General features: G+C 47.9%; 1 protein-coding gene across 2 annotated transcripts in view; it reads right to left on the reverse strand.

Moving 5' to 3' along the window:
- Tubgcp3 (tubulin gamma complex component 3) overlaps window positions 1–20,443 on the reverse strand; it is a 58,451-nt gene that overhangs the window by 13,095 nt on the left and 24,913 nt on the right. For both annotated transcript variants that reach the window (XM_003477578.5, XM_063247048.1), the window contains 6 exons: window positions 11,115–11,225; window positions 10,682–10,790; window positions 6,543–6,732; window positions 4,668–4,803; window positions 3,726–3,794; window positions 410–545 (listed from right to left, as the gene is read on the reverse strand). In XM_003477578.5, coding sequence (XP_003477626.1) covers window positions 410–545; window positions 3,726–3,794; window positions 4,668–4,803; window positions 6,543–6,732; window positions 10,682–10,790; window positions 11,115–11,225 — 751 coding nt within the window. The remainder of the gene's footprint in view (window positions 1–409; window positions 546–3,725; window positions 3,795–4,667; window positions 4,804–6,542; window positions 6,733–10,681; window positions 10,791–11,114; window positions 11,226–20,443) is intronic.

Here is a 20,443-nt window from a genome sequence, read left to right on the forward strand (position 1 = left end):
AATACAAAGCATTGCAAAGTCTTGGCTTGTGGACAGAACAAAATAGTAAGGAATTCTAATGGGACTATGAGGCACTTCATGGGTTTAAATGAGCCAGAGCTTATTAAGTGGTTTTCTTTCCTTAAAAAATGGTGATTAAAAAACTACAACATACATAAAAAACACCACTGAAAAACGTGATTTTAAGACACTTCATGGTATGAACAAAGGTCTAGCATGACTCTTCACTCTTCTGACTTGCACTGAAGTCAAGACACAAAGGAGACTTTCCAGGGGACATCTCAAAGCCCAGCAGGGAGCCAGCCTGCCACTGGCCTTCCGCTTACCTGGCGCACCCACCGCCCACCATCCATCACCCACTTTACCTGGCCCACCCTCAGCAGCTGGGTCCACCCACTGCCCACCCTACCTGGCATGCCCCTCAGCAGCTTGGCGTTGCACATGTGTCCCTTGCGGATGTCGGTGAGGATATACTCCATGCGCTTTGCCCGCCACAGGAAATTGAACACCCGCAAGTAGTGGCTCATGCACTCCCTAGTGAAGACCTAGAGAGGACAGCAGGAAACAGCTCATGACTCCTCCTCCCCCATTGACTCCCTCTGTGCTTGAGTAGCTGAACTACACACCAGGCAGATGCCCACCGGCACAAAGCAGTGGGAAATGGGCTGATTCAGACAACACTGGTATCCAGAGCCCAGCCTGTGTGTGGCCACCTTACCCACTGGCTCCCAGGCCATGTGCACAGTGAGCCCTGCTCCTACGATCACAGCTCAGGGCTCACTTTAGTCTGGGGGGCCATCCAGGGGCACAGCTACTTCTCCGAGCACCTCTGTCTGGTGCCCAAGAACACAGCTTCCCAGCAGGTGACAAGCCCTGGGCTGGGGACCATGCAGGGCCTTAACCTCCTGGTCACTCTCCTGGGCAGCCAAACACAAACCTCAGGGACATCCCAGTAGCTGCTTAGCCTGGATGTGGGTCACACACACACACAGGATAGGTGTTCTGCAAACCGGCACGTATGTGGGCTTGGCAAATTGGGTACATGCCACCCTTGCCTGAGGCTGTCACACCATAGCACCTGGACAGCTGTCATGTGTCCAGTGCTGCTCTGGAGGGTGGCCCGCAGAACCTACCTCATCCACGCTGTGCTCAGCCCCTCTGTTGTGTGACACATCACTGTACCCAAAAGCATCACTGCACCCGCTACCCGGGGAGCCAGGTCCAGCCATGGCTCAGCACTGCCTCTCAGCACCAGGGGACACTGAGGTCTAAACAGGGCTGACCAGAAGCTGCTTTGGACATACTCCAAACCCCAGCCCCAGCGTGTTTAAACTACCCACTTTGCCACTGCAGAAACCAAAGCTGACTGAGGTAGACATCTGGTGACCCAAAGGATTCTTCACTCCACACAACTATGGAACAGGGCAGGGCTCCTTGAGCACCTCACTCTTGTAGCACAATTAAAATCATTTAATTCTTCAATTTCATTTATTCAAACCCTTCAGGGCATTAACTCTCTGAGGGGAGGACGGTCACACTGGGTGGCACCTGTGGGGAAACGCTAATCCACCTCCATGGGTGCCCCAGCTTGCTCGGCCAGGTTGCCTCCCTGCAGAAGGAAGCCCAGGGACTGGGCCCCCAACCCTTGGCAGAGGCGCCCTGGAGACCATTGGCACATGCCTGTCTCAGCCTCACCACCTGCCACACACACCAGTGACCCCAAGGCTCATAAAAGTAAATCATTGGCTTTGCTCAAATCAGGTAAGAATCATGAGAAGCAAGATGGACCAGAAATATCTTAAACATTTAATGATCTGTATTGGCAAGAATTTTTTAATAACCTGAGTTTTGGATGTGTCAGATTAATTTGCAAAATCTAGACCTAACAGAAAATTTCACTGATATTCTGTATCACAGAATTTGCATGCAGCTCAAATTGCAGTGTCATACAGAAATGATTATTATAAAAATGCCCCCTTGTAACTCTGTGTAAAAATGACAACCACAACCAATGGAGAAAGGAAAGAAAGCATAATAAGGTAATAGATAATAAGGAGCTTGAGAGTAGAAAGGAAGAAAGCCACTTTCTTCCAGACTTTCTCTACCATGCTAGGTTTTCTAGCAGCGTCTGCACACGGCTCAACCTCTGGTAATGACTGCAGCTTCCAGTGACCTGGGCGCTCGTTGTGTGGCTGTGGCTAAAACTGAGCTCAACACATTAGGCACAAGGCAACGTTAACTGCAGGCTGGAGCAGCACCCGAGGGAGCCGCGCCCCAGGCCCAGGCTCCCGCTCTCTCCAGAAGCCCGGGCTGTAGGCTGCAGGGCTGCCAGAGGCATTTGCATTTTATGTTACTTTGGCTTTTTGAGATAGGGTCTCACTATGCATGTCAGGCCTGTCTGGAGCTCACAGCAGTCCCCTGCTCAGCCTCCCATGTACTGGGATTGCAGGCATGTGCTACCATCCCCAGCTTCACAGATGTTTTTAAACCTGTCTTTCTACCAGAACTTTAAAACTATAAATGCTGACAGCACTGGATGCACAACTGTCTAAGCACATGGCACATGATGTGCTGCAGTGTGCAGTGTTGTAGAACAATCAGGTCACTGTACACCCAGACATGTCAGTTTACCTGCTCTATGCATAGTCGCTGTGATCGCCTTTCTGGGCATCTCTAGATCATCTCTGTGATGCCCTTTCTGGGCTTGGAACACGGGGCTGCATTTGGCAGTGCCCCAACCCCAGCTCCGCTCAGGTCACTTCCAAGCCAGGACAGTGACAGTGGTGCACATGGACTGACACGCACCATGAAGAAGTCTCCCCATGCCAGCCATATGTAAGGACACCACACTGGGCTGCATCTCGACCTGTAGGCAGGGACTCTGTCACACCACCTCCGAGAGGGAGACCCCTGGGGCGACTCACTCACACCACCTGGGGGAGAGAGACCCGTGGGGGAACTCAGTTAAAGTACCCTAGCTGCTGGGGTGCAGACCTCGGTGCAGAACACACTCCCCTATGGGGTGTCACCTGTACAAATGACCAAGAATCACCAAGCTATCCTGCTGCTTAACTAAGTATTTTCCCCAATAATTAAAAACATGCAATGTCCTCTCCTTACTACTTCAGCTACACACAGGGCTGAAGGAAGTTTAAAGATTCGCTGTGGTCAAGGAGAATAGTTTCAGGCCTGAACAAAGAAAGGAGCCTGGAAAGAGGAAGCAGAAAGCGGCATCTTAATTGCAGACACGTAAGACTACACCGTGCTGGCCGACCTTTTGTGATTTGGTTACTGTGAAAAGAAACGGTACTTTCCTTCACATACGGTAAAAGCACCATGAACAATAGTACAGCTATTTTCTCATCAGTTTAAATGAATACTAAATATCAAATTTTATCTAAGTAGTAAAAATACGATTCTCCTAAAATACACTTTATAGTTCCTTTCAAATTATCCTAAATTAGTTGCTACAGTCTAAGAATAATAGAAGAAAATGAACAATCCATTTATTAAGTACTCACTGAAACCTATGCTGGAACAAATGATATTTTTAAGAATTATTAAAATAATAGCACATTTCAGCACTCATTAATAATTATTTAAAACACACAATTTTGGCTTAAGTGTTCATTCAGTGGGCCTGGCCTCCCTGTCACAGTAATTGTAATCAAAGTTCTGTAAGAAGGACGCTGCTTCCACAACACCTAGAGCTGTGAGGGCCTCACCGTGGCGATCGGGCCATCGACGTGGTAGTCCAGGCTGAAGACGTCCCACCCTGTGTCGCCTGGCGAGACCTGAAGGCAAAACAATCGGAGACTGAGCTAGGCATGAACCACCTGCAACTCCTAAAAGGAACGGCTTTGGTGAAGGTCAAGGGACAGGCAGACCCTTGAAACGCAGCCTGGGAATAAACTTTACCTCACAGCACGAATGTCTAGCTCAGTGACAGCAAGGAACTCCCTGTCAACCTGGTGTCCTCAGCAACTTGATCACGACAGGGCACAGGGAAGCACACAAGTACTCAAGGATGAACAGCATGCTTTCCAACGAGTACCAAAAAATATGTTCAAAACTCACTGCCATGTTTATGACAAACAAGACCCACTGCCCCATAATGCGTTCCAAATCTCTAGAAGTCCGCATTTTAAGAAATCCAAGCTGGGGGGGGGGGGGATTTAGCTCAGCGGCATAAGCACCTGTCATGGGTTCGATCCCTGGTACCGATAAAAAAAAAAAAACGAAGAAATCCAAGCTGTGTGCTAGTGCACACCTATAATCCAGCACTCAGGAGGCTGATACAGGAGAATTTTGAGTTTAAGATCAGCCTGGGCTATACTGTGGGAACTTTCTCAACGACAGAGAGGCAGAGCAGGCAGGAGGAAGGGAGGGAAACCAACAGGTTCCTCTAACCATCCCCAGCCCAGCCCAGCAAAGGGGCTCATTACACCCTGCCCTAAGGACACAAAGCACTGAGTACCTGCCTTGTGCTACCCTGGCCCCGGAGCCTAACTGGTAACCGAAGTGCTCCCTCTGCAGGAGAGGAGACCACTGGGCTCCCCGGAGACACATGCTGCAAGGCAAGGCTGCCCAGCAGGCTGGTGCCCAGGACCGCCCAGGTCGTGTGCCGAGGAGCTGCCCCACACCCGCACCCGTGCCTGTGCCCCTACCTCCAGCAGCCGCACGTCCAGCCTGCGCAGGATCTCGGGGCTGTCGAACTGCGCATTAGTGGCTCTGACAGCAGTTTCCAGAATCCCGGTCAGATTGTGCTGATACAGAGTCGTTGCTGGACGGACAAGTTCTGGTCTTGACAAATTTTTTTAAATTGTTACTTGAACTTCTAAAGAACTTTAGAAAAATTTAAGAGTCCAAATGATAAAAACTCAAAAGACCTATGGGACCAATAAGACGTGATTACAAGGGATCTGAGGTATTAACTGCACACAAGGCCTACCAATTATTCAGGGCATGAAACATTTCTATAAAACCTCACGCCAGGGGGCTGGGGATTTAGCTCAGCGGCATAAGCGCCTGCCTTGAAAGCAGGCAGTCGTGAGTTCGACCCCAGGTACCGATAAAAAGGAAAAAGACAAAAAAAAAAACCTCACGCCAGGTGTAGTCATGTACACCTGTAACCTTGGCACTTAGGAGGCTGAGGCAAGAGAAAACCGTGGCAAGCTGGAGGCCATCCTGGGCTACACAGGAAGTTCAAGGCCAGCCTGAATTGCACGGCAAGACTCTGTCCCAAAACAAACAAAAATAAATAAAACTTCAAAACTGTTAATTTTGAGTCCCTTAAACTGGAATTATTCTGAATGCTATGCACGCTAATGAGTCAAGTGTTCACACCTAAGTCAGGCCTATGAGTAGCACAAGCTATTGTGATTTCCTACAGAGGCCCGGGGGGAGAAAGCGCTTCACCCATGGGACCCAGACACAGGCTGCTCCAAGCCCAAGGGCCCAGCTCTCTCAGGGTGTGTAGCCTCACATCAATCTGGGTGCACAGGCATCACAGCGAGGCATTTGCTCCCTTTCACAAGCGGCTCTTAAAACAGCCTTGAGAATACAACAGGAAGACAACACTGACATATGTGCCTCTCCACACTGCTCCTCTGCTTGCAGCAGGCCCGGCACCCACGCCCTCCCCACTCAGGTGTGGCATCTCCAACGTGCACTTCAGACCGTCTGGCACCTGACCAGCAGCAAGGCCCTTTTACTCAGGCAGGGAAGTCAGTGGTCCCCTGCCTCAAGCCAGCTCACTCCAGAGTGGGAGAGGCTCTCGCACTGAGGTAAGCACTCAGCTGCCTCAGATCGGGTCCCAGTTGCAGCACCCTTTCCCGGCCACTCCACAGCACCTGTACCCTGCACACCCTTAAGGTCCACCCAGACCTTTAGCTCAGCCTGGCTCAAAACCGCAGGCCAGAATGAGTGGTGGACTGGCACAGGCAGGAACTGAATGACTCCTGCTCACTCCTCTGCATCCTAAGAGAACACCACAGCCACAAAGTCTCTGCTGGCATGAGCGCCTCAGTATAAGGCCCTGCCATGCTGTGGGCACAGGGCCACCTTACTGGCCAAGGCAGGAGTGCTGGCCTGCACTGAGCTGAGACCCTGACTCTGGAGAAGGAGTAGGACCAACAGGGAGCTCCACAAAGGATGACGGAAGAAGCCAGGCGATAAGGCAGTGGTCTCTTCAGCTACAGAAAGTTACAGTAACTAAGCAGGGACAATAAAAGCACAACGTACAGTATATACTTCTGCTTAACTTCACACTGGTCCCAAAGCAAGCCTAGTTACTGTCCGTGCCACTACCCTAGTAAGGACAAGATCACAGGGTCTCCTGGGTACAAAGCAAGGCCAGCGCTGACTAGAGCCCAGAGCAAAACAAAGGGACCTCAACCTGTGAAAATGTCACAATGCTATCTTTGCTAAGAATTCAACTCATTCCCCTCTGCCACCATGGATGCTTTTACCAGAACTGGTCAGAACCTTTCATGCTAAAAGATAGCATATTTTATAAAAGTCAAACAGTTGCAGTTTCTTACTTCAGCAAATCCATCAAGTGCCTTATAAAGTCTCCTTGACCAAGCAGCAAGTACCGCCTCATCGCCTGCATGTGGTCCAGCAAGCTGTACTTTTTATTGAGAACATCCAGTAGATATTTGCTGGTCTCAAAATAAGCAGCATCAATTTTCCCTTGAAAGGCATTTTCTAAATCTGTGAATAAATCCGCAGCTGTAAAGAACAAAAGGGGAAAGCACACATACATATGTAACATGTATTTACACAGGACAGGGAGGCTGGCACTGACGACAGCCCACGACCCACAGCAGCACCCATGGCAGACCCCGCCCAGCCACCACAGCTGCACGGTCAGTGATGGCCACGGGACACAAATCAGCTTCGACAGTCAGGTCCAGGGGAACAGCCGCAGGGCTGCTCATGACTTCAAGGGTCCTCTCCACACCAGGACCACACTGAGTCTCACTAACAGTCACTCAGTGGCACCGACTTGAGTCACCCAGGAAACTTGCCAAAACCTAGCCCAAGCCCAACTCCACCCACATGTATGAGCTGCAAGCTGTACAGCTCCTCATGGGCTGGGCACGATGGTCACAAGGCCTACTCAGCAACCCACAGCACACTCTTGGCCGTCGCTGGAGACTGTCCAGGCAGCAGAATCAGACAACACAGAAGCCTAGCTCCAAGAAGGAAAGCAGGAAAAGAAGTGTTTGTTTCCATAGCTTCCCACTGAAAAGAAACAATACAGAGACGACAGACACAATAGAGCTTTTATAATGCTAATTTACATCTGTGTAGTTCAAATCCCGGTTTTATATCTGAACACTGTATTTCACAGTAGCACTTGAGCTAGAAAGTAATCCAAAATGAGGGCATAATCTAAGAGGAAGAAAGGGAAAACACGGGCTCAAGGTGATGCTGGAATCTGAGCAGCAAAGCTCTGCTTTCAGGCTGAACCTCCCTCGATGACCTGGGTTAACCCGAGTGGGAGGACCACGACACTGGAAGACTCTGTCCTCCAGAGAAGACCTGCTGAGGTGCAAGCAGCTTTAGTACTGCTGTCACTCTGGATTCCTCAAAGACTTTGCAAGGTGTGAAGTCTGGCCAGGGCATGGGTCCTGGGCTTCACTCCCGCTGAGCAGAATGGCCCTAAGAATGTATTTCCCCCAGCAGTGTGTTTCTCATCGGAGCTACTACACTTTTTGAATCTGGTAAAGAAAGTTTAAACATTAACCAGTTTCAGCCCAGAGTAGCCTTTCATCTGCTCCACCCTGGTTTCTGCACTCTCAGCCCCAGCTCCTTGCATTTCCTTCTGGACTCTTGATTCGTACTTTTAAATCCTCAGAAGTTCTGCACAGATGGATCGCAGCTGACATTGTCCACTGCCTTTGTTATTATAGTCTGTCGTGGTTTGCACTTCTGTGTTCCCACCACACTACAAACAGAGCAGAAGAAATCTCACTGTCCACAAACACTGGCTGTAGCAAAGGACCAAGGGGTCTGTGGGAGTCGTCACCAACAAAAAACAGTAACGGAGACACAGCAGTAGGGGAACAGCAGCAACAGCAGCAGCAGCAGGAACAGAAGAAGGAAAAACAGTAGCAGAGCGACTCAGCATAGCAGAGTAACAGCAGCGGTGTTGCTGACAGCAGGAAATGTAGTGCAATAATAAGAGCAGTAGTGGTGACAGTGGTGAGTAATAAATAACACGGCAGTAACAACCACAGAGTAATAACATAAGCAGTGCCAGCCAGCCGAGGAAAAGAGCACACTGTAACAGCAGCAGCAGAGCAACAGCAGCAGTAACAGAAGTGAAGTACTAAAAGCAGTGTAAGCAGTAACAGCAACAGTAACAATAACAGCAGAGTAGTAAGGGTAATAACAGCACAGAGCAGTAACAGCTGTAGGATAGGAACAGCAGTAGCAATGATAGGAACAGGAATAACAGCAGTGAGAGTATTAACAGTGAAGGTACCAACAGCATTAAAGATCTAACAGCATAAATAACAATAGTAAAACAGTGACAGCAGTGGAGTGACAGCAGTGAAGCGCAAAGGCACGGGGTAACAGCGGCGGGGCAGCAAGGGCACGGGGGTAACAGTGCAGGAGGCAGGGGCACGGGGTAACAGCAGCAGGGTGGCAGGGGCACAGTCATCACGCAGGACAGCGGTAAGGGTGGCTGAGTAGTAACAGCAGTAGAATGGTAGTAATAACAGCAGAGTAACAACAGCAGAGAACAGCAATGCAGCGTCACTAACAACAGCAGATAGTAACAGCAGAGAGTAGTAACAGTGGTAGAGTGGTAACAGCAGAAGAGTAACAACATTAGAGTAGTAAAGGCATGGAATAGTAACCGCACAGATAGCAACAGCCACCCAGTGGTAAGGGTAGTAGAGCTGTCACCCCAACACACACAAGGGCAGTAACCAAAATCCAATGGGGGCAGTGGTCTCCACCCATCCCCTAGGGAAACTCCCTCAGACTTCGTTAACACCTCTCCGGCACCTTGTCCTGTGGCAGATGAACTAGGAGCACCTTGTGATACCCAGCTGATCTGAGTCAGTGTGGTGCTGGTGCAGAAGGCCATCTGAGGATCAATGCCAACAGCATAAAAGGAGAACTAGAGGGGAAGATGGCGCTGTGATTCTCCTGCAGAAGCTTGTCACGCCGGCTTGCTGACATGAACTCATGTTTTCTCATGACACAGAAGCCTGGGTGCTCGATGTGGCTGAGGATGGCTGCTGTGGTTCTCTTCAGAGAAGCTCTGGTCCTTACCTTGAGTGTCGCTTCCTGCCTCCAGGGCAGATCCCTCAGCTGCTGGCACAGATCCTTCACCAGCTGGTGCAGACTTTCTAGCTTCTACTGCTGACTTCTGGGCCTTCACAGAGCAGATCCTCTATACAAACTCGCATGAGACACTGTTGTGGGATCTAGGTCTTCAACTGGATTTGTGCAGGACACTGCCATGGGATCCAGGCCCTCAGCTGGATTCTTTGAGTCTCGAGTGCAAGGACAGATGCTTGCACTCTTCTGCATTTGAGTCTTTGGGTGACTCTTATAAAATAATCCTATAAGAGATGTGTCCTCTACTAAATTATTGTCTTGTAGGTCCTGAGCACAACATCCTCTCCACACACCACAGAAAGGTCCTAACACCAGCAAAGCAAATGCTCTCCTGGCTCTTCCTTCTACATCTTCAACCTAGGCCTCTCCCCCAAAGGTGCATTTGGATCCCATCTCCTACTCCAGGAGCGAACGCAGAGGCAGAGGAAAACCAAATAAAAGCGCAGTAGGTACGAGACCACAGCACTCCCCAGTCCCAAGGGCCCTGACCCTGACTCCGGGACGCACTTTGACACCATTCCTGACACAACATCTCAGCAACGTGATCTCTGAGCAAATGCAACAAAAGCAGCAAATACAGCCAGTGTTAGAAAGCCAGACAAATACGTTAGCCACAAAATACTGCAAGACAGCTAAAGCTGGAGCAGGCAGCAAGAGAAAATGCGAGAAAGGGACAGCAAGTGAGGAGAAGCCACGGCCTTACAGGGCAGACGGAACTTCAGCCAACACTAACTCAGCCATTAATCTCTGCTTTCCACACACGCCCCGAGCCCCAAAGTGCACTGCCACTGCAGCACCTACCCGTCTCTTCTGGCGCATGTCACCTTGCAGTTAGGAAAAGTGCTATTCAAACCACTAAGCAGGACCGAAGAACTATACCTGTTCCAATACCTACTACCTTCTCTGGGTAAGGGGGTTAAATATTCAGAGGGCAAAGCATCTTACAAATATACACACACATATATATTATACTATGTATGACAGCACCTTAGTGATTCAGATAAACTATAAATCCTATACATTTTAAATTATGTTTGTGTGTATGTGTATATACAGAAACAGACAGATATAATATCATCACCATTATTAGTATCACCATCACTTATGTCACCATTCCAATCACATTGTACTCCCCCAAATCACTAACACCACCATCATCCCCATGGCCACCATCTCCATCACCCTCCCCATGGTCGCCATCACCATGGCAACCATCAACATCCCCATGGTCACCATTACCATCCCCAACCACCCCACAGCCACCTTCACCATCCCATCATCATTCCCACCCCCACCCCCATCCCCATCAGCCACATACCATCTTGGGGTGACTCTGCTGACTTGGTCACAGCTATCATCTTTGTAGTAGGTGTCTGATCATGACAAACTTGATGCAAGAAATTTATTGATTTTCCTATCAAAAGAACCTGAAATGAAAAACATCTTACAATTACATAAAGTTTAAACAGTCATCAAATACTACAAATATTCTACAAATGTCACAAATTGGCTATGGATTAAAAACCACGTAACCTGAGCACTGGATCTAGTATAAAATAAACCCTCAAACTCAAAACATACATTAGCAAATGTAACAGCATGCTGATGCACCCTGGTAACAAACGCACCACCTCACAGGGAACAACCCTGGAATGCCACAAATTTATTTAATTGAAAATCAGCTTTGTCACATAATTCAAATATACAGAGCAATACAGCCTTAAAATTACAGGATTCTCTTCTAACCCTACCTTCCTAGATTGATCCATTGTCATAAAAGAAGGAATCATGGATTTCCTCAAAGTATACTTGTCATGCCACAGTCGATCAGTTTTAACTGCTGGATCTGACGCTACAAAAAACTGAAAACAAAAGTGCATTATTAGGTAACAGTGAGATACACTGGATAGTGGAACCATCAAAGAATACATTACTCCAGAAGGTTACACACACTGGACAAAAATCTGAGCTAAATTATGTTTCCTAGACTTGTAACACCAAACAAAATCAAACTGTGCTTTTCTCAGTACCTCATTAGGAGTGAGGCTCAAGTTAGCCTCTACCAGGCAGGCCTGGGGACATGCAGCTAAGGGCTTCTGCCTCGGAAACTGTGCAGGCTGAGGCCTGGTGCCGTGCTTGGGTCCCCGTGCCCTACCCCCACACTCAGCCATGCTTCTCTGGGGTCTGCCTGCCCGTACTATCCACTCCACAGCTCCAGCACAGAGCAGCACCTGGGTCTGGGCTGTCTGCTCACTTACAGGGCCAAGCTCAGCCTGCCACCCAGGGACCTAGGTGGTACACTCACTGACAATGTGAGGAGCAGTAAGGAGCAGCTAGCTGCACAGCACTGTGGGAAATAACCTTTCCTTTGTGGCCCCGCAGGGAAGCCCCAGGATCAACCACATTTTCCTCTGTGAGAGCAGCAGCACCTTCAGTCCTCCCCAGGCCCTAGTGGCACGAAGAAAATCAGACTGCTGCTGCTTCAGGTTATCTGCCACTACAACACACAGACTGTCACACCTGTCCTTTTAATTTCCATCAGCGCATGTCTAAAAGCAGAACCGCAGAGCGAGGTCATCTCAAGCTCTGCCTTTCAGCACCACAGTTTGCAGACACTGCAGGCCAGCAGCAGCCCTGACCCTGTGTAGCCTGGCTAGGTGCAGGCTCTGCGAGCTGCTCAGGTGAAATCTGTCACCCGGCATCGCTACCTCCTGGCCGCAAATGAAACTGCGCATAGAGTCAAAACTCTGTCACCAGTTTTTCCTCCCATGAGGTATCTGGGCTTATGATCCACCTTTCTAATCATTTTGTCGTTTTCTTACTCTACATAGAGTCTCTGTACATTAGGGACAGTGACCACTTATACTTACAAATTTAACTTTTCTAAGCTAATCACTAGCCATTGTTTATGCTACATTCTGTGTTTCTGTTTGTTCTGCCCCATTTTCCTGTTACATAAACATTCACCTTCCTCACTAGCTTCCGGGCTGCCGGACAATGGCCCCATTTCTGGGCTAAAGAAAGGCTCTCCACCGACTTCCTCCAGCGTGTCCACAACATCCCGCTGACGACTCTACCCTTGGTCACTCGGCACTATGTCTGGCCACAGCCCTGCAGGCACCTGCTTCTATGAGGTGCGTCCTTTGATGCTGGACAGCCTCACTCCTCCAGTGTGCCCCTTCCCCATGGGCCACCATCCCAATTCATGCTGCTGACAGACCAGAGGGGAGGGCCCTGTCCTCTGACCATGCTGAGACCAGGCAAGCCCTGTCCTTGCCCTCCTCCCAGGCACCTGTCATGGGGAAGGGCACCAGAGTTTGAGCCTCCTCCTGTCCTCACACCCCCTCCTTGTAGAAGAGGGAGCTCTGCATGCCATGCTTCCCTGAGGTCCCACCTCTATGGGGACAGGGTTCTTCCTCACTTCCTGGTATTGGAGGGCTCCAGCTCATCTCATCTCCACGATCTGCCGCTCTACCAAGGTACCAGGCTCTCTCCGAGAGGGACACAGCCAGTGGACCCAACCCCAGCCCTTAGGACCAGAGCCCAGGGTGGAGTGGACATCAGCCTGGCCCCCCAGGCCACAGAGTCCACCTAAGTCAAAGCTCACCACAAGCACCTATCACCCCAGACCAGCGGCAGGGAGAACACCCAGCGGACTGCTGAGGCTGAAACAGTTCAGTAGTTACAAAACAGCACAGAACTGCCCATCTCCTGGCAAGATGTAAGTGATCCAAACCTGACCCAGAAGAAAGAGACCCCCAAAGAGCAATTTCCTTGCAAGAAACAGGAAATATAAATGCCATCACTAAGGCTGAGGTCTGCCGACCTTCTCTTTAATGGCACCGTTCTGATGCAGCTGGAAGGGTTCAAGACCACAGGGAAGTGTGCTAAACGGCCCCATCTGTTGCATGAAATCAGTGCAACACTAGCACTGCTGATAAAAAAACGCCAGAAATTATTACAGCAGTTTCACTCCTGAACACAGAGGAATAAATTCTGGATAAAATTATTCTTGTCTTATTAGAATAAAATATTCTTGGTCAGGGCATATTACTGTGTAAAAGCAAGTGAATATATAATAAATTATAAAATAGTAATCATTAAAATAGCCTGTCGTTAACTATCACAGACTCTGAGGAAGCTGGCATTTTCATTAAGAATCACACATTGACAAATACAAGGTTTGATATCTTATTTGAGTTTCTGAGGTCATTTTAAGAATAATAATATTAATGGTAACAAATACTATTTATTTCAAGGAAAAAATAAATGTTATAAAATAGATACATAGAACACACACATAATAAAAATGGGCATACATATAAATATCATCTGCTCATTACGATGAATATTTAATTTTTTTCCTCTGTGTTTATATAATCAAAAGGTTTAAGTTGTATAAATTGTGTGTGTGTGTGTGTGTGTGCCAGGGATCAAACTTACGAACCTCGCACTTGCCAGGCAGGTGCTAGAGCCACCGAGCTATGTCCCTACACTCTGTACAAAAAGTTTTAAATCAGAAAAAATTATCGTTCAGTAAAAGAATTAGCAAATAAGTTAGTTTCCCTAGTGTAAGAAATGGTAAGAATACATAAAAGTATGTGGTAGCCATGATTCCCCATTTTATTGTTTTGTTTGTTTGTTTGTTTTGTTTTTTTGAGAGAGGGTCTCACTATGCAGTTCAGGCTGGCCTTGAGCTCACTTTGTAGCCCAGGCTGGTCTCAAACTCGGAATGATCCTCCTGCCTCAGCTTCCCAAGTGCTGGGATTACAGGCATGAGCCACCACGCCCGGCAAAGCCATACAATGTTTTCATTCATTATTGGAATGGTTTTATTCTGGGGTGTTTGATTTTTTTGTCTGTAATGGTATGAACAGGTTTTTTTAAGAAAACAAGACTATAATAGCTAGTGCTGATTTAATATCAACTTGTTTTGAAGTCCCACCAAGTTTTTGTTCTTCTGTCTCCATTAGTTTTATCATGTTGTATCTTATTGGATTTTATTATATGTAATAGTATAAATAAAAATTTTTATAGTCAAGGAGATAATATAGAAATCGTTGTTCATTTTCTGTTAGTGGGTTCTAAATATCCTATAAGACTTTTACCCTCTTGAATGGTTTTACACTGTCCTGTTATGTTTGATAGCATACGAAGACATACTCAAACATTTCAAGGAAAGAGACACTATGGTAACTACTGTTATGTTTGGTTATCCTTTGGTGAAACACTATGTTGCTTAAATTGTTGTGTTCTGACCTGTGTTGTTATGTCCTCTTTCATTTTACTCTCCCCTTTTATATATATATATATTTTTTTTTAATTTAAAAAAATTTAAAAAATAGTAAACATGTTACTGGTATTTTTTTAATGACATAATTTTCATAGGATAATTAACAAAGATGTGTTTTCTTCTGGCACAGACATTTACTACGGAGGGTAAATATTCAGAGAAACACAATTTAAATGAGGCCAAGTTCTTCCATCTGAGCCTTGTAACAGCAAGGCAGTATCAATTCTGTATATTCTCCGTCCTTTGGAAGTAGGCACAAGAATAAATGGTAACATTTTTATAAATGCGGGATGGGAATGCTACACTTGTAACTAAAATTTACCTTTACCATCAATTTCAATGACTAACAGGTTCACTGATCTTTCTGTTCTTACTTTTTAAATGTGTAATTCCTTTCTGCTTACAGCACATAACTAAGACTGCCTACTGAGAAACACAGTTCTACCCTGATGAGGTTCTCATCACTCCCGCACACACTGAACTCATCCCGGATAAGAACCAAAACCCATCCATGCGCACTGTGAGTCTCACGTCAGCCAGTCACAGTGCTGGGGCTGCTCTAGGGCTTGCCACCCAGCAGATCAGATTAACTGCTTACCAATTCTATTGTCTGTTATTCACTGAAATAGAAGCGTTAGTTTTTTCAGACAACACGCTAACTCGCCCCGAAGGCTGGACAGCAGCTGGTTTCTATCTGGGCAACAACAGGAAAATTTAATTTAAACCCTGAGAGGCCCCAGGCAACTAGGTCATCCTCCAAGCTGAGCACTCGCAGTGGCCAGCAGACGGCAGTGCACACAGAGCAGGACCCAGAGCAGAACCAATTGCCCGGCAAACACAGCAACAGGAGCGGAGGTCAGAACAGAGCTGCAATTCGCTCATCTTACCGGCACATCTTCCTCTCAAGGCCTTTCCGTTTACACCACTCTGTCAACTCAACAGGAAGCGAGAGAACACGTTACTGGGACTGCCCCGTGACCTCTCATCACTGTGGAGCAGACACCAGGCCTCCGACGAGACACAGTGAGAAGGGTGCTCTGAGTGAGCAGCTTTCCTCTAGGTCTGTGGGACACAGACCCAGGGAGACCACTTCAACCCCGCCGCGCTGCAGGCCACCACGTGAGGCCAACATGCCTGGGGATGGCACACAGTCAGTCTTTGCCACGAGGGTCACATACAGTGTCTCACAGGGCAAGGCCTGCTTCCTCGGGTCCACTCCGCAGCCCTAAACCTGTCACTTGTTTTGAAGCCGGCGTGCGGCCCAGTCACCAGAGCTCAGAAACACAGCCGATTGACTGTGGTGACTGCTCCTGGACCCTGCTCACTGGAGAGCCTGTTTTTTAGACGCAGGTGTCTCTCTCAGCTCTGTGACCCTACACAGTGCTCACACGCGTGCGAGCGTGTGAGCGTGCGTGTGTGTGTTACAGTTCCTCCTCTTCCCAGTCTGGAGTTCCAATGCTCCTGGCCTGCCCAGGCTCCCTGCATGGCATGGATCAGGAGCAGGAATGTAGACAAAGCAGGCACTGCCGCCTTTCACCAAGGCTGTGCGGCTGGCAGTCCCAGAGCTCCAAGCCGCCCTTCACACCTCAGTTCCTTTATTCTTAACTCGGTGCTTTTATCAGGGAAAGGTGCTGAATCTCACCAAATGCTCATCAGCGAAACCACGCTGATTACGTGTCTTCTGCCTTCCTGGTTCTGTCCTGTTGTGGTGTGTTACATTAACAGCTTGCTTTTTACTGAACGGCCAACCTTCTTGGCCAGGGCTGGGGTCCAGTCCTTTCAATGAGGTGAACTGTTTTCCAGTGCTTTTGTTATCCGGGATTTTATACCTGTAAGCATAAAGGGTGTGGGCATACAGTCTGTGCAGCGCTAGAGGGCCTGGTAAGATAGGGCCCTCCCACTCTACTGCCCAAAGGGTTGGAAGACCTAGTGTTCCCGCTTCAAATATTTGGCTAGCATTCTCTAGAGCAGCTGTGCACTCACGGGCTGTTCTTCGTTGAATTTTCTGGATTATGGTTTCAATTTCTAACTAAGCAGGTTGATGCAGACTTCCAGTCTCTTTGCATGCATTTCTAGGCACTCTCTCTGGTTTTATTATCTGGAAATCTTAAGTTCTAGGTCCCAATGAGTCTTTCCTCTGCCGTCGAGCCCACGCTCCACCACCGCTGCTTCCCAGTTCCCCACAAGAAGTGCTCGTCACATGTGTGCTTGCCTCTGCTGCTTAGAACCTTTCACTGGTTTGGCTCTATATGGCTGATCGTTCTCCTGTTTGGGTCTCTGTGTTCATACCACACTGAGTTTGCTGAGGCCCCTGGACAGGTAGATTCGTGATTTTCTGCACTCACAACCATTTCATTCCCCAACCCGGGAGCCACAGGATGCCTGAGTACTGTGTCTGCCTTCCTCCTTTTCCTCTGGGTCCTGGTGACCTCCCTCGTCCTTCTGTAGCCCCGACTCTCCTCTCCCTCCAAGCACCACTGCAGCGCTACAAGCGGCTCTCCTCCAGCACCAGGCTCTCCAGCACCATAGTTTCTGTGTCGGTCCTGATCCTTTCTTTGCAATTTCTACCTCTTGCTTGGTATTTTACTCTCTTATGGTTGTGGGAAGTGGCACTTCCTATACAGACATTCCATTATGCAGCTCCTGCATCCAGAGACACCTGAGGAAATTCAGTGTTACAATTTGCAATTCACCTTAGCCAGAGTGAGAAAAAGTTACACTTATCAGAAACAAAGACAAAAATTCTCAGGTTTTAATTACATAATGATCAAGTACACAATGTAATTCTTGAAACTAGCAAATGTGTATGATACAAGTATTACTTAGAGAACTTTTCCAAAATTAAAGACTTAAATGAAAATTTGTAAAGGTAGGGTTCCGACCAGATAACAGGAGATGAAAAGATCTACAAAGAGACCAGAGGCCTTGAGGCCACCACCCCAGGAATCCCTCACCCTCAGCCTCGTTCTTCAGGGCTTGGCGTGGTGCTGGGTGAGGTATCATGTGCTTCCCAGGTGCCTGACTCCAACCTGGGCAACACAGGACCCAGGGGCAGCCACAGTGCACCCTGAAAAATGGAAGAAAGGACTGAGGCAGAGGAAAGATCCAGGACACAGAAACCCAAAGCACCAAGCTGGGACCAGACTGCGCATCAAGTGAGCCCACCAACATGGAAGTGAAGACAGAGCTGCCCCCAGCACCGGATGAAGCCCACACAGGCAGGCACTGATCCCATACTCGGGACTGGTCAGGGCTCAGGTAGCTCACACTGTGTTCAGTCAAGTACTGTGAAGTGCTTCCTCTCCCACCTGCGCACCTCAGGGAAAGGCACAGCCACTGCACTGGGTCATAGGCAAAAATACCAGCTCCACAGCAGTTTAAATAGTGATGTGACTCTAAATGCAAAGCAAATTACAAGCTCAGACAAAAGGCAATTTAAAAATGCACATAAAAAGCTAAAAATAATAAAATAACCTAGATCTACACAAAAGCTACAGATTAAAGGGGAGTGCAGGCCCAGAACTCGGGAAGGAAACAGAATTCCTTATCCTACTGAGGGAAGAGACCAACCTGGCCTACGGAAGACATCAGCACTGGTGAGATGCACAACACTGAAAGCTGAGTTGCCTCAAAATAACCATTAGTGAAAGACAACCCTCTTCAGGGCTTTCAATTCTGTTTTACTAGCATAAGTACACAGGAGGATGAGCCAGGCGAGGTGTCACACATCCACAATGCCAGGTCTCAGAGAGGCTGAGGCAAGAGACTGCGTGAGTTCAAGACCTGTCTGGGCTACACAAGGAGACTTTGTCTCAAAAAACCAAAACAAAAAGCATAGGAAGCATAAGAACACCTTAATCTAGAAATTAAATATGCAATCACTATAAAAATACAAACAAAACTTTTAGCAGAACTGACTAGTTAATTCTAACTGCCTACGTAAAAATGTAGACAGTAATGAAACTGAAAAGAGAAAAAGGCTAGGCATGTGGCTCAGTGGCACAGCACTGCCGCAAGGGGGAGGTCATGAGTTTGATTCCTGGTACTAGAAGAAAAAAAAAATGAAGTCTGCATCTCTGCAGCCTGCGGATAGGAACCCATACAGCAGAGCCATTTCAATAACATTCCCAAAAGACAGGGAGACAGGAAGTGAAAGATCCAGAAACAAGGGCTGAAGTGTGGCTGGGAGCGTGGGAAGCTAGTGACGGAGTGCAAACTTGTGGAGTGTTTGTCCAGGCACAGTCGAAAAGGTAGTATCTGTACTACTACTTTTCTGTAAGTCTTAAATAATTCAAAAATGAAAGAAAAGTGAAATTATATATACAACATATCCAAATACCTAATACTACCCATGATTCAGTTCTAGAAACATCCACAGGAAAAATAGGCAAAGGAACATGAATGGGCAAATAGTAGAAAACAGAAATACCAATAAGCTGAAGAGCTGCATGATCTTACCAGGAACCAGGGAAATGCAAATTAGTGCCACAATGAGTCGGCCCATTCCCCACATTAAAGCAGATGCATCTGTACTAATGCCAAGAAACATGATGTGAGGAGCAGAGCAGAAGAGAAAGACCCATGGCACAAGCTAGTGTAGGACGCACACGCCACCACACAAGGATGCAAGCCCTAGCCACACTCCGGGCTGAATGCCACTCATCTGAAGTGCAGGGAGCCAAAAGTGTTGAGGATTTCGGATTCCGGAATAGCAACATTCTTCACGTAGCAGCCGAGGTCACTGCATGTCTAGGTGGTTAAACAGACTGGCCACTAGATAAGGAGCTGTACATGGTACAAGCACTGAAATGTTCAGCACAAGGAAGCGGCCAAAGGAGACACCAACTTGATGACCTGGCTTGTGTGTGCACACCTTGTACCCACAGTGCTGTAACAGACAACAGCACATAAACCCACAGGGCTGCACCATGCTGTACTCAGGCGGAAACTCCGTGCTGTATAGACAAGGTGTGCAGCACAAAACAAGACCCTGGGGCTTCCTCCGTAAGATCACAGAAAGAAAAGCCAGGTCGTTATGTCCAAAGAGTACGCTGCGGTTTAAGTCCAGTGGTTAAGCAGTATCTGTACTGGCATGCACGTAATGCAATGCATAAACACTCAATTCCTTCATGTTCCACACACACAAGCTGGAGGCCCTGTGGACAGTGTTTCAGTGGGCACGCCTCTGACCATCACCTGAGGCTATTTCAGAGCACCTCAGATCCCGATGCTCTAGGCTGAGACACTGACCCTGTGGTAGGTAAACCTGCAACAGATCCACCTGAGGGTCCCGACTTGCAGAATGTTCTCCAACACGACCATCATAGGGCCAGGCTTCATAAGTGTCTCTGCAGGCAACTGGAACCATGGGTGCAGGCGTGACTATGCCATGTATGGCTTATTAACTTCGTTAGTAAAAAGACAGATGGGAAGAATTAGCTCCATCTGCATCAGCAATACAAGATGCCTGATGGTATAGTCAAACCCCTACTCCTGGTGGCTCAAGCCAGTGGTACTTTGGAGACTACACAAAGGGAGCACACAGAAGAACATTCTTAATAATTCCCTGCAGAGAACACAAGTTCCACCAACAGGAACACAGTCAAATACTAACCTGTCCACACAATGACACAGTACAAGTAATGAAAAAAGCCACTGCACAATGGGCTTGTGTAACACACAAAACCCATCTATGGGTCTCACAGCATCCATAACACAATACCATGCACAGGTGGCTCGGCTGCAATGTTTATTTTCAAAGCAGTAGGTTATACCAGCACCTTGACA

This window comes from Cavia porcellus, unplaced genomic scaffold (genome assembly GCF_034190915.1).
Source record: "Cavia porcellus strain 051 isolate PalLab524CR breed Dunkin Hartley unplaced genomic scaffold, mCavPor4.1 scaffold_4, whole genome shotgun sequence".
Lineage (NCBI taxonomy): Eukaryota > Metazoa > Chordata > Mammalia > Rodentia > Caviidae > Cavia > Cavia porcellus.